General features: G+C 41.6%; 1 protein-coding gene across 1 annotated transcript in view; it reads right to left on the bottom strand.

The window, feature by feature from the left end:
- LOC108242046 (teashirt homolog 1) overlaps positions 1 to 13,571 on the bottom strand; it is a 28,763-nt gene extending 15,192 nt beyond the window's left edge. Inside the window, exons 1-2 of the mRNA XM_017426628.3 lie at positions 13,321 to 13,571; positions 12,630 to 13,125 (exon numbers count right to left, since the gene is read on the bottom strand). Coding sequence (XP_017282117.1) covers positions 12,630 to 12,669 — 40 coding nt within the window. The 5' untranslated portion in view covers positions 12,670 to 13,125; positions 13,321 to 13,571. The remainder of the gene's footprint in view (positions 1 to 12,629; positions 13,126 to 13,320) is intronic.
- Positions 13,572 to 13,583: the final 12 nt, after the last annotated feature.

Here is a 13,583-nt window from a genome sequence, read left to right as displayed (position 1 = left end):
AGTAGTTTGGGGTTCTTTTCTGGCTGCAAGAACAAAGATATGGGTATACATGTGGGATAGTGGAATTTTAGCTATGTTTCCAACACACTAAAATCCAGAAAACTCCTTTTTAGACTTGAAGTGTAAAGTCTTCAGCATGGTTTCCGTGTGCCAAGGGAGCACTTTCCAGCCATTTTATACTGTTTTTTTGCCTGAGTGTTCCACTCACAGGTGTACAGTTTCACACTCCAGTACTGTAGGTGGCGATAATGTGCAGGTTTGTTAACTGTCCAAAAGAAAAGAAACTTTCAACGTATTCTCACCAAAATATTAGAGGTGATTTGTGTGTCCTTGTAGCTTGTGATACGCTGTACAAATATGGATAAACAGCAACATATATCGTTATCAGCCACCAAATAAAGTAGCCTTGTTATTTTTCTGTGGTCATACCTTTGACTGTATAGAATAATACTAGACCTTGCTTCTTGCCTTCTTCCGTTATTGAGAATTAAAGCCACAAAATTTTGTTTTAGCGGCTAAACATCTTGGAAAAATTAATATTTGAACATACAGGTAAGAACTACAAAACTCAACAAGAGTCAATATAAAAATAGCTGTACTGTATTTTATTATTTTATCATCGTAAATGTCCAGTTTGTTCACACAAAGGGGGTGGGTGTAAAACCTGTACAGGAACCAGCTTCAACTTTTTAGGTTTCTGTGGAATGTCTAGATTTCTTCTACGGTTGAGAGGTCATACTTTCGTTATTTGTTGAGTATTGGTCCCACCTTTTGAGTGGGCGTTTCACTGTAGTGCATTTGTTGTTGCCACAATCTGTGCAGTCACAAAGTTCTAGGCTTCACACAGTCCACCGTAAAGGGGCCTAAAGACCACAGACTTGCAGATGTCATATACACACCTATTGTATCACACGAACCTCAAAGTGCACTTTAGTCGTCTTTAAGCACAACAACTTTTTTAAAATTACTTTACAAAATGCAAAAGAGCTTGAATGTAATGTGTGATCACTGTGTGAAAATCTGATCTGATCTCTCAGTGTGTGTATCCGCTCCTTGCGTGTTAGCGTCAGTGTGTATTCATGTGTATTTAATCTCCGTAGATTTGTCAGTGTCTGTCCCATGACAAACTTGCCTTGTTGTGTGTGGAGGAGAGCTCTTGGAGGGCTTTGTCACGAGGCGGTCTGTTCTTTTCCTGAGGCCTGGCGCCCCTCGTTTGATAAATGACACATGTCATTCTGTCAGCCCCTGCCATCCGGGCTGGGAGGCCCTGAGCTGATGTATGGCCGCCCAGACTATAGGAAATCAGAGTGTTTTGGCAGCACCCTGAGAAAACGGCCTCTTATTCTGGTGTCTACTCTTGTGTCTGTGCGAACGTGTACTCGTGTGTTTGTGCCTGTCTGTCTGCGATACAGGGAGGATGTTTAATTGTGTGTGTGCCTATTAGTTAGTGTCTGCGAGCAGCACGGATGTGTGTGTATGCTCTCAACCTGTCAGGCAGACGGGTGGAGGGAGACAAATCATCGTCATGGCCGCCCCAGCTGTTCCCCAAATTTGGTGTGAGGAGGAGAGTAAGGGGAGAAAAAAAAAAAAAATCCTGTCGTTTGAGTTTTAAAAGGCTGATGCTTCCCAGAAACAGGAATGAGTGAGAGGATGAGTGGTGAAAGCGCAAACACGAGCGTGCACAGATACATAAACTGAAACGAGAAGCAACAGACGGTCAAAGAGGTTCGACTTTCTGTTTACCGAGTCATTTGTACCTCGACGAAAACTGAGAAGCTGACAGGACGGCAAAACAAAAGCTCAGCTATGTTTACAGAAGCGTTACGCATAAAAAAATCTGCGTTTCAGTCTAGTGTGTGTGTGTTTTTATCTTCACCTCAGTGTGATCACAAATCTTGGCAGAAAAAAAAATGTCTGAAAGCATTTGCGTTAATTTATCTCCTCTTCCAGAGACAATTTTCTGAGTTACACACATACACTAGTGTTTCCCTGGTGGAGGATGGTCCCACCTGGAGGTTGTGAACTCTATTCGACCCCGTTTGATTGGGTGCGGGCCGAACCCCCTCCCTCCCCTCCTTCTTCCACGGAGAAGAAACGAGAGAAGGGGAGGAAAAAAACAGCGTCATTAAGCTGTGAGTGATGAGTGGCAGCCATGGGTGACATCCTCCCCTCTTTCGTTCCTTTCCTCTGCTTTCCAACTGCTTTCACTTTGTTTTCTCTTCTTCATTGCCTTGATACTTTTCACTCCCGCTTTATTCACCCTTCTCTCCATCCCTCAACCCATCAAGTCATTTCTCTTTCACTCCTCTGTTGCTTTGCCTCCTCTTTTTCCACTCCCTCATTCCCCCCTCCCCTCTTTGCACCCTGGTTCTTTTTTGTCTGCTGTCAGTCTCCTTTTCTCCTTTCTGTGTTTTTTTTTTTCAGCCATCCTTCTACTGCTTCTTTTTTGAGCTCACACAATGGTGCTTTGCTTGGTCCTGTCTGGCTCTCTGGCCCCGGTCTTGTAGACACTCAGCTCCTCCATACATAATCGATCCCAAATAACCCAAGCAGGGACGTGTATGTGTGTGTGTGTGGGGGGGCACATTCAGGACTGTGCCATCAACAGGACACATACAGTAGGTCCACTGTGTGGTGAGGCAAGGCAGAAAACAGCCTAAACAATTTCAGCGTATGTGTAAAACTGCTGTTCAATTTACTGTTTCTTTGTGAGATTTAAATGCATTAAAAATTTTATTGTTTGCTTTTTTAAAACAAGAACCACAAACATTTAAAAGATCTAAAGGAGTCCAAGTCAATTTAAGTGTAAAATATTACTCTGTTTACCTGCCGCAACTCAGACTGCTGGATTTATTGTTTCAGCGTTGCACAAAAGTCAGAACGTGCTATTTCAACAAAAGAATCTGAACACAATTTGATATAATTTTTCTAATGCAAAATTTAGAACCTGAGCATTTCAGATTTTCCATAACTAATTTATATGAGAAGTTACAAATTTTACGAATGTTTTTTTATGTTCACAAAGATGAACACTGCTGTTTATGAGAACGGCAAACAATTGGACACTTTTCTATCAAGCTGAAAAATCTAATAAAACTAAAAAATCTAATAAAACACCCACCTGTCTACTTAAAAGTAGTCAGATTTTTGTCTTGCCATGCACCCATGGCCCATCTTTTTGATGTGTACCAGTCTTTGAATTCAATGTCAAAATCAAACTTCCAATACTTTAATCAGAAGCACAAAGGTTATTTCCCCCTATATTCTGTGTACTAAAAACACCAGTATATCCTTAAAACTTAAAGTAAGCTTTCACTTTTGGAAAAAATACATTAATTCATCTGAGAAGCGTGTGTTATTTACGCAGAAAAACAGATTTAGGTATCAGTCATATCACAGTATCAGTTATGATTTTCATTATTATGTCAGCAGCAGCCAGCGCTGCTTTAACACTGAAACTCTAAAACATTTACGCACTTGCATTGCTGCAGCCTCTTGTTTTTTAAGTTACTGTAAAATACAAAAAAAAAAAAGAACAAGTACCATAAAGGCCTTAATTCAGTGGCTTCTGTCTTCCTAACTTTAAAGACTGAGCAGAGCAGAAAATCTAACAAGGTGACAGGGTAATTGACTGAACTCGATAAACGTGATGTTAATCAGCACAAGCAATTCAGCTCCTTGATCTTGTTTAGTTTGACAAAGTTTAATTAAACATTCCTGACGTGCACAAAGTGCCCTGCTAAAAAAAACACGTCTTTATTGCCTTGTCAGTTATATTATATTTAATTAACGTTATTTCTACAGCAACAGCAATCACCTAAAGAAATAGTTTAATGTACATTTTGAGAGAAAAACTAATTTCATTAATGCTGCTGCTCTTGTTTTTCACACTGATGTGATGTATTTTCAAATAAAGCAGAGCGAAGACAAATCTGTCTAATATGTTTTTCTGTGGCTGACGGAGACAAAAACAACCTGTTGTTTTTTTCTAGTCCAGAAAAGCTCATACAACTTCACATATTAAACAAAGCCAATCAATGGCCTGCAGTCTGCTGATGTCAAATGTTCAGCTCGACTGAGTAGGTACTAAGAAGCAAACTGAAAGTGAGTGAGACCACGCAATAGAAAGACTCTTAACCCGTACCGCGTCTACCCGAGTAGGGCCAAGTTGAGCCCATGGAAAAGGGCCATTAGGTCTGAATCTGAGTTTTTTGTGGAGTTCTGCAAGGTTCTGTGTTTAGTATGACATTTTCCACATGCTATAATTGCTTTCATTACTATTATCAGACAGCACAAGATAAATGTTTACTGCTATGCAGATGAGACATTGTTATACATACAGACTCACCAAGGTGTCAAGTCTGCAAGCTGCTTCTATACATACAAAAAATCATGAATTTTGCAGGCATTAAAGTCTAAATAGCTTTTAATTTTTTGCTTCCACCCTCTGACAAGACTTGTGCTTTCTGTTCTTGTACACATCAACACTGAAAAGTTATCTTTTGGCACATCCCATCATTCATTTATATGGATTTGCATCAGATTTTATTGCTTATGCAGCTACTAACATTATTCAGTGTTTGACGTCGTGGCACCACCTGTCATCAAGGACCTCTGTGAAAAAGGAGGCGAGAGGCAGATGGACCTGAAAGCGACAACTGGCCAATGTTTTGGGTCATCATGCAAACAGAGACAGGTGACCAGAAACAAGCGCTCAGGTGGGCAGCTAGCCAATAAGCTGGACAGACGGTTGTTTTGATGAGTGAGGGACTGAGTGACGAAAGACACACACTGAGAGAGGAGGGTGTGCAAGAGGCCCCCCCCTGCTGTTCTCTCGGAGCCAGACGACTTAAAGGGACGGAGCTGAGCTTATACCCCCTGCGACTGTCACTGTTTCAGACAGCGCAGCAGCTCTGCGAAGATTTCAGAGGAATTTACTGGGGCAACATGTGGTGTTGTTGAACTGAGTGGGATCTCAAAACATTATATCCCCTTTCAACTGCCCATCAAGTGGCACACTGAGGCCGATGATGCCTAAGTGATTACTTTGTGTAACCCCAGGCAAACTGCGGTCAATGAGTGTCTTTCAAACTAAAAAAGTCAGACAAGACTGAATAGAGCCACACTAACAGAGTTCGCTTTGATTCTTTCCCTGTGCAACATGTTGTATGGATAAACTGTCTGCCTAATGGGAAAGGAAACCACTCTTGGAAAATATGTGACAGTCATGTGTTTAGACTTCAAAGAACATGACACAGGACTTTACTGCTCTATGACCTTTAGGATTTTCACAACTCTGAAGTGTGGCTGCAGGAGGTTGCTGAAATCACACTGTTTGAGGCGAATAAAAGAGATTCTTGAAATCCGAGAACAAGGCCAGTGGGTCTGAAAGAGGGGACCATTACACTCGCCTTTTCAGATGTCGAGTTCATGTTCTTGTAACCAGTTCGCTGCCTCTTGAGCATCCGGCAAGAGGACGATAGATGAGGTTGAGAGACAGGGAGGGAGATGAAAGAAAATATGAGCAGGGTAGAGCAGAATTGAGTCAGTAAGATAGAGATTGATGACAGATAGGAAGATGAGAGAAGGCTTACAGAGGGGAGAGAGGAGGGTAGTAATCCCCCCCAAAAATGAGCAGTGAGGTAGAGTCAAAGGAAGTAGGATGAGACAGAGATGAAGAGGTAAAAGGAGGAGAGATGGTACTACACTCCAGCACAACCTTCCCCAGTGTCCGCTCTCAAGGACATAGTGCCATTTGTTAACTATTTCCCTTCCCAGATGGCATATTTGTAGTAAACTAGTCAAAAATATAAACATTATTTTCTTCTCAATCTACTTTATCATTTAAACATTCCTTTGGGAATGGAAATCTAGTCCCCGGACTTTTCTCCACTAAAGCCAGTCCTTGTTTATTTCAGTACATCGTGCTTTACACACACTTCTCTCTAGAGTTGTGAAGGGACTTTGTTACAAACTCATGCATGGCGTTAAAGCTCTACCAATGAGATTGTACATGAGAAACTCTAAATACATATGAAACCATATTATAATTTTCAATTTTAACTCATTATCATTTATTAGACTATTTTTTATATTAATCTGTGAATATCCTTTTAACCTTTTGTAATGGTTGTGGTGAAAATAATTTACATATTTGCACATTTTTTTTCCAATTTATTTGTCATCTCAAGACCGATCATGGTTTTTCGTGACCTACAGTTGGGCTCAAACCCTTTATCTATATTCAGATTCTCTACTAACTTTTACAAAATGTAGTCATTTGTTCATTTATTTTATTTCTGGCACAAGAGACTTATTTTACAGTTGATAGAAAACAAGTGACCTTGCTGTATATTAGCACAGACTACGACACAACCACCCAAAAAACTCTAGTCTCTCCACACTAGGCACTCACCCAACCAGCTGATGTACTAAGCATCCCAGTTATCTTGTTTTCATATAATTTTGCTCAGAAAAAATGGTTCCATAGCTCTGGGCTTGCAAGAAAACCAAATAAGAAGTTATTTTCTGCTTGTACATGTAAGTAAGAAATGGAAGTCCAATTTCCTTGAGCTGTTAAACTCCATTACCTGGAGATCTCCTGAGACAATTTCAAGGACTTAATTGTCTTTGTGTGTCCCAACATGTGTACTTGGCTCTACCTGTAAGGTTAAACTACATCCACCTGGCAACAGCAGGGCAAGCATGTGTGAAGCATGTCTCGCAGCAGAGCACAGGCACAGGCACATAAAATCAGGAGCTAATAACACCACGTTGGGAGTTGCTACCACGGCATAAATCAATTGGCAAAATAATTGCTAATACACTAGTTATTGATTAGAGTGCCCGGCATGCACTTGTATTCTGGGGCGACTGCAGCTAAGCGCTAACGCAATGACAAGGGTAAAGTGCTATTTCTCAAAAAGGCATACAGACAGACAGCTGGGCAGGAAAAAAATGACTACAGGGCTTCTGCAGTAATTCTTAATTGACACCTGTCAGAGCAACGGCAGCAGTCACAGCTGCTGCAGGGGGAACGTCTCCCCAAGTCTTGTTCATCTGTCACTTTTAATACCTTTTCTTCACAACCCCTCTGCTGCGTTCCCCACCTCGCCCGCACCCACTTTCACCCATCCTGCTGCACGCCAGATGTTCAAGACTGGTTAACAGAAGCAGCACGACTTCAAGGCCAAACAGAACGGGGCGTCCAGTGGCAACTCAGTCACAGCAGCGCTGTTTGGAATGATTAGTTTGTTGATCAGAGGCCACTTTTCAGCCCAGTACACTGAACGCTGGGAGAAACTTTAATTTTAGGCAAGTATTTCAAGTCATTTGGAGCAAATTTAGTGCAACAGCCTCAATGATTTCCACTTCAACAACTAAAAAGAGGGGGGAAATAATTAAATGAATGTTAACCCAGCAGACAATGACAGAGCCCATGTGATGTTTGCTGTCAATCATTGAAGGACAAACACAATACGTACAGTGATGTAAAAGACTAGATAACACGGATGCACAAAACAGCAGCACAATAAAAAGAAAAACAATGACACACATGAGATTTTATATGCTTGGTATCCAAACGAAGGTATTACCCTACACCTCCCATCTACTTGTCATAACATTTCCTTCACACTCAGACCAGCTCCAGTTGTCCAACTCTGAAGCTCCTATTATAATGTTTAGTTGATGTTTTAAAACAAATCCTTTTCACTTTGTTGTTTTGGACGTGCGATACCAAACCGCTCTGAGTTCAAGAATTTCAGATCGGTCATTGTTTTATCTATAATATAAACGCTGACACTAACCAGCTGATTTACTTAGCAAAACATGTTGTTTTCAGCTTTCAAAATATGATTTGATGCGTTTCTTTTCTATATGCAGCTTTAGCTTTATGTTGATGGTTGAACAAGAAAAAGTACCCGCGGATGACACCTTGGCCTGTTTTTATAATATTTTTGATTGTCAAGAAAAGAAATTTTGATTAGAATATGTAATATCTGTGTGTTAAACATTTATCTTGTGTGTAAGGAAATTGTCATTTTAGAATCTATTCCTGTTTATTCACTCATCTCACTTGTTAGCCTACATTCCCACCTGACACTTTGGTATTTATCCTTCAGCTGATTTGAAATCTTTCCAAAGTTTTCCTGCAAATTAAACACAGGTGCACTGAAAAATCTGACAACAAAAAAAGGAGCATGGTGTATTTAAAATCTGGGATGCTGGTGAGTTTGGTTTCTGTAAAAATTGCTTTGTTTTTTCTTCCCTTCCCCTCAACTGAGGCTCTTTGCGTTGTGCTTGAGTGAAAATCCAGGTTTTCCGGCTTCCTCTGAACCTCATTAAACTCGAGGATAGTTTTACCTCGCGCCTGCAGCGCTGAATGCCTTTACATCTTCACTCTTCAGGCTGGCGCGTCTAATTCCCACATATTTTCAGTTCGACCGTCTCTTTTCCATAAGAGCAGTCATCGATCTTCATTTGTCACTTAACCTCCACGACGATGAGGACAGAGAGTGGAGTTGTGTGTGTGTGTGTGTGTGTGTGTGCAGATTAGTGTGTGTCTTTGATTTCCTGAAGGCCTCCTGGCTCCGACAGCACATGCAAATGAAAGTATGGGTGTAGCGGAGTGTGGGGCGCAGCAAATATATCCACTGACTCCTTCAGTCAATGTCACCTGTTAATGACACTTTACATACGCTGCAGTATCACAGGATCTGAATATTACACTTTCCCACACACACAAAATTCTCATCCTGCTCGGTGATGCACTGCTACACACACACACCCATAAACACACAAACACTCCTCCTGTGTCATCTACAGACTTTTAACTTCAAATATTATGTTTTCGCCTCACAGCACTGCTTCACATCCTGACAAATGTCATTAAATTCTTTATCAGAAGCATCCCGATAAAACTAACATGGGCCTCAGCCTCCGTGCTTGCTCCCTTACTTGACAGGTGCCGTGAGCTAAACTCCTGCAGAGGAACACAATGGCAAATAACAACAACAAAATGTATTAATGCTGAAGAACTTTGTTCCTGTTCTGTCAAACAAACCAGAACGCAGCGAGCAGAGAGATCAGAGGGATAGAATTAAGAACATCTTTTCCCATTCACTGAAGGCCTCATCCACAGCAAACCACCTCTACTGCAACTCGCTCAGATGCTAAATGCCAGGCGACAGTGTGGGCAACTTTTGTTGTTGAGTTTACTCTGAGAAAAACTCAGGCGGGGGGGGGACATAAGAAGTGAGTTGATGTCATGGAGGCAGCTTGCAGACTTGACACCTTGCTGATTTTGTCAGCAGTAATCTGTGGACCCGTCACTGATCTGCCAGCTACCTGGATAATTAGGGACCCTGGCTAATGATGCCGTCAAGATAAAGGGAGGCCCCACCCCTTGAGTTGTAATTAAGAGACCGCTTTTGGCGTTAGCGGCACGTTGGGGAGAAAAGAAGGCAGCCACCGATGTTAGTGAAAAAATGTCTGTTCCAGGTGGACAAATGCGGCATAAGAATTTAATTTAACGTGTGCCGAGCTACGAACGGACCATTAAAATCGAGCAGTGAATCCCGGGAGTTTATTTAAACGTGAACAGCCAGTTAGCGTTCCTCCTTTCATGACCTGCAACAAATCTACTTGCATCGGGGTCCAAAATTTTCAAACGGTTGCAAAAAAACCCCCTGCATAAACATCAGTGAGGCAGTATCCCTGTGTTGATCTGCGTCCTGTACCACCCCACTGTGGTCCACCTCTTCAGTCAGAATAACTAAACGTTGTACAGGAGACGTTATTAAACCAATGTTTTATTTTTAGTTGTTCTTTTTTTAAGCTACACCTTTTTTCCCCCCTGTTCCTCGGGAACAAACTCAACAGTGTCACACTGTAATCACGCTGACACGCTGAATGATTAGTTGACAGATTCATTACTTAGAGTGACGGTGTTTGATTTAAGATACTGCAGTTGGCAAACTAAAAGCAAGAGCAGACGTGCAGCGGCGGCGCCGTTCATTTTCTAACAGCAATCAGAGCCGTGACCTCAGGAATATGGAGCTACGGCTTCTCCCATCTGCTAATTAAACCGCTGTAATTACTGATTATCTGGCTGTAATACTCTATGATCCCATATTTAAACATTATGTTCCAAGAAAATAGAAAAGATGCACGGTTTTCTTTATGAACAAGTGTTTATGACTCTCTCTTTCCTTCTTTTCTACACTTTTAGAGCAAGCTGTGTATTTAGCAGCCAAAAAAGTACAACTACAACAAACCAAAATACAGAATTTTTACGCTGTAAAATATCAAAGAAGCCTTGCAGATGCAAGATCAAGACCTAGAGATGTTTGGTTTATGATATTAAAGCTCAACAGGAGGAAGTTTATGCACGACTAACTACTTAATTAATAATCAAATTGTTGGTTATATGTAAATTGTATCGTTAATTAATCTGCAGATTACTTCAGTGCTAAGTTGAGTGCACATGATCAAAAGCAATACCGCCAGTGTGTGATATTTTTAACACTTTAGTGCTCTTATTGCGTATCATAAACGATGAAGGTCATTTGTACAAACTGCAGCTCCAATTTGGTTTGTTTGCTCCGACTGCAATCTCCTCTTTCTTATTACTTTTGTTACTTGATATTAGTGTATTGTTTACATGTCATTAATTACTCAGGAAACACAAGTGCACTACAGAGAAAGCAGACTAAAATAAAAAGCAAACAAAAAAAAAGCTGGAAATGACAACAAATGACTGCAGCAAAAAAAAAAAAAGGAGAAAAAAGTCTCTGCTGCTCAAATTGCACTGCGCTGAATCCAACTGCCAAAACTAACAGATGCAGTAATGCGGTTCCAAATGAGAGAACACTGATGTATTGTCACTGGTCATAAAGTAGATAGGGTACAGCGCCATTACTGGGTCTAAAATCATCACTGTGACTGATGAAATGGAGCCCATTTGAAATGGCATACAAAGAGCTATTGAAAGCTCTTCTCCTCTCTGAGGTGCAGATGCAACGTTTAGTTTCAGAGCAGCTCCAAAACTGACAAATCTGGGTTGTTGAAAATATCTGCTAATGCTCTGCAAAAAATAGCCACTTAAAGGTGTGAAAGCAGGCGTGCACAAATACATTAGCAAAGGTGTTAAAGTTTCTGGAAATAAGTTGACCCCCTCGCTGCCCATGATGTATGTGTCTGTCAGGGAAAAAAGACAATTAGATCAATATTCAGAAAGATAAATCAACAATTGGAGGCCGCCTCGGAGCTAAAATGGGCTGAAAAACAGGCCCAAAAAAGCTAATTTTCACCACGCAGCCTTGTTCTTCAAACACCTTCCTCTCCATCCATCACGAAAGCCTCGCGTCAATTAGAAATTACAGTCCCTACCGAGTTCAAAGTCTCGCCGTCACAACCTTGATTAAGTCTGCTTAACCTTGCATTTCCACCACCTGCTTAACATTCTACAGCTGTTTTATTCGGCTTTGGTCATTACTGCACGGACTTCAAAGGCTCCTCTTATTTGGAAATGTGTGTCAATCACACACACACACACATATATCTTTCATGGGCCATCAAATGGATTCAGTCGCTGAACAGTTCATGTCTGGTGGCGACAGAAAGCAGGCAGATAATAAAAAAAGCAGAGACTGGATTTGGAATAAAGGAAGTCACAAGTTATGTAGATCTTAACTAGATTTTCTAGGAGTTATATTATCTCCTTTTTAAATCCATTTTTTTCCTGAAACCTGCAGAAACACTCTAACAAAACAGTCAGAGACCCAAAGTGTGTTTGTTGGTCCTGAAAGTTAGTCACTTGTGAGCTTTTCAGAGTAGGTTTTACCTCCCACATGCCAATCATATTTCTTCCTAAACTCTTTCAGAGCAAAACTGTTTTAATTTGGACTTTTTAGTGTTTCATGTAAAGTTCTGTGTTTGGGGCTTCCTGTTTCTAGGAGATGAACACAGAAGTGACCATTGACCCCCCTCTTGCCCTGCAAGTGTTTGAGGATCATCCCTGTGTGATCTCTGTACGACCCCCCTCCCTCCCCCCTCTCTCTTGAGCGCTAATCGTGAACTATTTATCCCGCTTGAGAACTTTTTTTTCAATTTGTATTTTCTTTGCTTCTTAGAAAAAAAAAAAAAGAAAAAAAGTTCCCCTTATGAGTGTGGTGGGGAGTGGGTCCGGCCGTCTGACGCATGCGTATCTGCGCCGTGAATGATTTACTGATGTTTATCAGGAATGAATAGATCAAAGGGAGTCGCGTGACAGGCGATCAATCAAGCATCAAATCAGGGATGGCGGAACACAAGCTGAAAATACACTTTCCTGTTCTTTTCCTTTTCTGCCCCCGCCACCCCAACCCATGCAAACACATCAAACATGTCTCCCTCCTTTTTTAGTATTAAAGAAGGTTTGTTTGCAGAACTTGAATGCTGCGCATTTTGTGGGAAAAGTTGCGCACTGTTGTCTTGATTTTCTTAAGTAGAAGAAATCAAGGATAAGATGGAAAAACAGCTGATTGCGCTCGAAGGACCCTGCTGTGTAAACGTATCAGTCCGTGCAGATCTGTGTGTGTGTGTGTGTGTGTGTGTGAACTGAGGGTGGAAGTAGAGTGCGTGTTTACCTGCTGACCGCCGCGGCGCTTGCTGCTTTCTCCTCGGCATGCTGCTGCAGGATTTCCCGCTTGACTTTTCATGCAGAGATCAGAACAGCGGCCAAGCTGGTGAAGAAACAAAAACAGGCAAGAAGAAAAAAAAAGAAAAAGGGCAAAAAGCAGCTTCAGCTCTTCGGTGGAAACGAAGGATTAAAGTGTAGCAAAATCCCTCGGTGTTTCCTCTTATTTCATTGCAGGAGTGTCCGAGGTTGATTTCTGCCTCCGTTAACTTCTTCCGATCAGAAACTCCTCTCAGTCTCAGACCCTTTCCCTTCAAGCGACAAGAAGAAGAAGAAGGAAAAAAAGCCCAGTTTCCACACCTCGCCGGGACTATTGCGGACCTCCGGTCAGGGAAGTGGAGGAAAACAAGCTCATCATCGTGGAGACGAGTCCAAAACTGCCGGGTGTGTGTGTGCGCGCGCGTGTGTGCGAGCCTGTGTGTGTGTGCGTTCCTCTCCGGTGTCCGCTGCAAGAAAAGGGAAAGAGAAGAGGAAATCAGGAAAAAGATTGGAGGAAAGAGTGACACGTTAAAGCAGACTGCATGATGTCAGTCAGTCAAAGCAGCGAGAGAGAGAGATAGAGGGAGAGAGAAAGAGAGAGATGAACTCCCCCCCCGTCCCTCTGCCTCCCCCCCCCCCTTCCTGGATAATAAAATACTCACATGAACCGACGATTGTCAACACTACTCAGAAACGCATCATCCCCATAAAAAAAGCCCCCCACACCCGGCGCACTCACTGTCCTTTCTTCTTCTTCTCGTTTTTCCCCCAGTGTTTATATTATTATTATTATTATTATTATTATTATTATTATTATTATTATTATTATTATTATTATTTAAGGATCAGATCTAAATTAAGTCCAAAGAGCGTCTCCGCGGAGAAAATGTGCGCACATCGCTGCGTTCAGACAGCTCTGCCACTG

The sequence above is a fragment of the Kryptolebias marmoratus genome, linkage group LG5, assembly GCF_001649575.2.
Source record: "Kryptolebias marmoratus isolate JLee-2015 linkage group LG5, ASM164957v2, whole genome shotgun sequence".
In the NCBI taxonomy this organism is placed as follows: Eukaryota; Metazoa; Chordata; class Actinopteri; order Cyprinodontiformes; family Rivulidae; genus Kryptolebias; species Kryptolebias marmoratus.
The sequence above is the reverse complement of the archived record's forward strand: the minus strand, read 5'-3'. Positions and strand labels throughout refer to the sequence as shown.